Below are 4,838 nucleotides of genomic sequence, written 5' to 3'. Positions count from 1 at the left end.
ATCGAAAATTATTTTAAATTTAGGTCCCAGTATCAAGATCCGAATTTTGCCATTGACTATATGATGCGTTCCTTAAATGAGGCGGCGAAAAGGTGACAAAAAATCGCACATCATTTTACAAACTCTGTATGCCGGTCCATACTGCCCGTTAATAAAAGTTGTAAATAAAGTAGAAGCAGTCCAATTGTCATATCATATGGTAATAAAAAGGAGTTCAAATTTTAGTGCAAATTAAATTAAAATCGGGAAAATATTTCCATATGCAATAAAAATAAAGTAGAAGATGCTGTTGTTTTTTGTCATCATATATATATAGACAGAGAGGAAGAGTACTCACGGGGTTCTCTTGACCAGGCAGTTCCCCACCCCACCCCATCCTACCCAACCCCCCCCCCCCCCCCCCCCCACATCCCACCCACCCCCATTCATACAGTAGACCCCAAAGTCTACCCTCCATATATGTATATATATGTGCATGCTTTTGTGCTAGAGAAATTCGTTGACCTTTTTCCACCACCCCCAACCCTATTCTTAGCCAGTAAATGCACAATCTATACCTATATGTATGCTCATTAATCCCACATTATTTATCTCAATTACCTCTGTAATTATTCAAAGTTACAGTAATCCCAATAATTTCTCTCCAAAACTATCCGCATAATTTATCGTTTAGCTAATTCCACAACCATACAACTCCCTTCTCCGGAGTAAGAGTAATTAACATGAAGCCATATATGGATTAATCCGATCCATTAATACATACATCCTATGTATATATGTAAAACATAACTACAAATACATCATCTGTTAGAATTAATTTTGAAAATATTAACATTTTCACCCACATAAATGATGTACTGAGCAGTAGTTATAGCCGACGAAGCTGAAAAAGTTACGATCTGAGAATGATTTAGAATTTGCACATGCCTTGCAAAACGGGCTAATGAATCAAACTCAGAACTACATTGGAGGAGTGCGTATGCATGATGGATTTTGGTCATCAGAGATCGTTTAAAGGGTAAAATTGACATCTATTTTTCAAATTTTATTTTAATTTTCATAATTTCCTTTTCAATTGTTGGGGTTTCTAGATCTCATATAAGGAGTAGAACAAACTATTTTGCAATCAGTTCATGATTTTTTTAAATAAAATTTGTTCTCGAGAGATTAGGGTTTCTTAAAAATTATCAATTCGGTGGTTTTTGTAAGGCGTTTTGCATAACAAACAAAAATACATAGATATAGCATCCTATACAACACAATTACACATAAACTCTAAGTACCTAGCTAGTTGCTTAGACTCTGCAGTTGATTACACATAATTGAAAATTAAATTATTAGCAAAAATATGACTGGACACATACTAACTATTTTTAAAAAAGGTGAGAAGAGAATTTCTAGTTTATGTGGATGGGGAGAAGATGTTCATTTCCCACACTCATTTACTTTAAAATATCTGAAGAAGTAGATAAATTGTGTCATAGTTTGAAGAATTGCATATGTAGAATGATTCCTAGTTCATATAAATAAATCAAACCTTAATAATTAGGTTGTGAAGAGCATCATTCCTAGGTTCGTTGAATAGCCAAACCCTTGTGGGAATTCTTCTCTGGGAATATCTTAATCTTTGCTCGTAGCATTTCTATTTTATCTTACTCCTTATCACCGAAAAACCTTAATACATACTTCTCTCTACATTATTCTATCTCTTATTTTACCATTTCTCCACTTTAACTATTTATTACTCCCTCCGTCCCTGAAAATTTGTCATCTATTTCCTTTTTCGTCCGTCCATAAAAATTTGTCACCTTTCACTTTTACCATTTTTGGCAGTGGACCCTACATTCCACTAACTCGTTCACACTCACATTTTATTATAAAACTAATATATAAAAGTAGGACCCACATGCCACCAACTTTTTCAACTCACTTTCTATTATATTTCTTAAAACCCGTGCGGGGTCAAATGGTGACGAATTTTGGGGGACGGAGGGAGTATCATTTTTATAAAATGAGTGCATAAAAGTCAACGGGACTCCTAATGGCGGACGGAGGGAGTAGTATGTATACTAATTGAAATACTACTATTCTATCATGAAAAAAAAGCTAATAATTATGACATTAATTATAGGTATATCAAAAATAATTAATTTTAACAATTTACCTAGTAAAATTTCTAATTAACTAGAATTGGTTTCTATCACTTAAATATACATTTTGAATTCATTTCATGTAAGTAGCGCGAATTCATTAATATTGTAGAAGTTGCAAAAATATTCATGCCTCGTAGCAACTTTAAGAGCTACAGTAGACAAAATAAATGTAAAATTTAAATTTATTTAAATAGTTTGAAATTAATGGCACGAATGCGTGATGTCATTTATTCTAGGGAATTAAAAAGATAAAACCTCTAGTGAAAAGAATAATCGGAAAGGGCTGCAGTACTAGCTAGTTGTAGTTGCAGCTAGCATGGATCACTTATTATTTCACCAAAGAGATAAAATATAGAAATATAATGCATGATTTTGGAAAAATAACAAAATTAATTGTGGAATAAAGGGAGGTCCAAACTCACCGCACTTGGCCTCCCTGTCATTTATTTGTGATGTCCCTTTCTCAACTTAATTTCATCATCTCTCCCAAGTATGCCCTCAATAGTTATGTAGATCTTTCTATTAATTCATTCCTCTCTCCCCATTTTCTTCTTCCCTCACACCACTATTTCCATTTCCTTAGAGAGAGAGAAAAAGAAAGATATTTTATACCTATCCTTGAAATCCTACAATTTTTCACTCTCTTAATCCTTTCAAAGACCTACACCTTAAATAAGACAACTTTGCACAATCCAAATTGTGTGTGTGAAGATTGTACACTATAAACTCATAAAACAAGAAAAACACGCACACACAGAGACATATGCATCATAGTCATTGAGCAAAGATGCATAGGGTTTGGGCATAGTTTTATGGCCATTGGCGCAGCCATGAACAATCAAGAAGACAGCAGAAGCAAGCAAGATGAGCACGAAAACGACGTCGTGATGCCGGGTTTCCGCTTCCACCCGACCGAGGAAGAGCTCGTGGAGTTCTACCTCCGCCGTAAGGTGGAGGGCAAGCGCTTCAACGTCGAACTCATCACTTTTCTTGACCTCTACCGCTACGACCCTTGGGAACTTCCCGGTATGTATATGTATATCTTTCCCAAATTCATCTCAGTCCATTTCTTTTAGTTATAGTAATTCAAGATTTGGTTATGATCATTTATTTTTAATTAATTTGACTTAGGAATTATTGAATTGTGTAAAATGACAGCGCTGGCGGCTATAGGGGAGAAAGAGTGGTACTTCTATGTGCCGAGGGATAGGAAGTATAGGAACGGAGACCGGCCCAATCGCGTGACGACATCTGGCTACTGGAAGGCCACCGGCGCAGATCGCATGATCCGAAGCGAGAATCTCCGATCCATCGGTCTCAAAAAAACCCTCGTTTTCTACTCCGGGAAAGCCCCCAAAGGCATCCGTACAAGCTGGATCATGAACGAATTCCGCCTTCCACATCACGACACCGAGCGTCTACAGAAGGTTTGAATATTCAATTCAATTTTGTGTAATTCTTCTCTCCAAAACACCTACCTCACTGACAGATCTCAATTAATATGCTCACAAGATCTTCATGAGGCGTTTTTCCAAATTCATTAAATTTGCAGGCGGAAATTTCGCTTTGCCGCGTGTACAAAAGGGCGGGAGTGGAAGACCACCTATCCCTGCCGCGATGCCTCCCTACGAAGGCGGCGGCGTCGTCGTCATCATCGTCGAGAGGATCGCGAAAGCAGCAGCCGGAGACGTCGAGGTACATCTTCCAAGCAAACGCCGATGGAAAATTGGCCGAAACGAGCCCTACGAGCAGCACGGACATCGGCACCTCGCTCGCTCTATCGCACTACACAATCAATCCGTTAGCTCCGAATCCGATCGCCGTCGATGGCCGATCGAAGCAGCCTTGCCCGACGGAGATCTTCGCCGCGGCCTCCAACTCTAACGCGATTGATGATCTCCACAAACTCGTTAACAACTACTCATCGTCGATTGGCCACTACAATCCGGCTAATGCGCCGAATCTGGTCGCTGATTTCACGGCTTTGCAGCCACAGGCGGCGGCGCACCCGGGCTCGCTCCCGGCGGCGGCGTATTCGGATCGGTTGTGGGAGTGGGGTGCGATATCGGAATCGGAAGCGGAGGCGGGGAAGGACTTGAGCAATCTGTTCAAGTAACTTTAACTGTTATCATTAGTATGCACATATAAATATGACTGCTGATGCTGATTTTATGTGGATTGAGATCTTCGTTTCCATGCTTGAAAGTTGAAACCTACTTACTTATTTGCAGTGGTAATATATATATATGATTTCGTTTTTCTTCTAAGTTAGGGTTTTCAACTTTTGTTTCATTTGTGTAATTAGTTATTGGAAAATGGAAATCCAATTATATATATAGGCTTTCCACTACTGGTTAATCTTCTCCCATATATGAAAACATAATGTGTATTGTCTAAAGATTTTTTTGTGGATTTAGGCTCATTTTTATTTTCTTAATTCCTATAACATCATTTTGTTGTCTCGTTTTTCAAATTTTGAACTAAATTTATGTACTACATTAATTACCATTTTCTAGTTTCAATAAAACTGAAAAATAAAGTAATATACAAACCTGGATTTTATCATTGTAAGGAGTATTAAATAAATCGGTTTGTGCTTAGCCATTATATGTAGCTATTGTTTTTAAACAGTAATGTCAAGTCTTCAAAATAGGGTGAAATCATGATTTATTGAACAAAGATCCA

General features: G+C 37.6%; 1 protein-coding gene across 1 annotated transcript; it reads left to right on the top strand.

The window, feature by feature from the left end:
- Window positions 1-2,692: 2,692 nt before the first annotated feature.
- On the top strand, window positions 2,693-4,487 carry LOC121806473 (NAC domain-containing protein 35-like). Its single transcript, XM_042206523.1, has 3 exons — window positions 2,693-3,179; window positions 3,312-3,580; window positions 3,706-4,487. The coding sequence occupies exons 1-3, from the start codon at window positions 2,966-2,968 to the stop codon at window positions 4,267-4,269; spliced, it is 1,047 nt and encodes a 348-aa protein (XP_042062457.1). The 5' UTR covers window positions 2,693-2,965; the 3' UTR covers window positions 4,270-4,487.
- Window positions 4,488-4,838: the final 351 nt, after the last annotated feature.

Source organism: Salvia splendens, chromosome 6 (assembly GCF_004379255.2).
Source record: "Salvia splendens isolate huo1 chromosome 6, SspV2, whole genome shotgun sequence".
NCBI lineage: Eukaryota > Viridiplantae > Streptophyta > Magnoliopsida > Lamiales > Lamiaceae > Salvia > Salvia splendens.
Note: the sequence above shows the minus strand (reverse complement) of the source record. Positions and strands in the feature narration are given on the sequence as shown.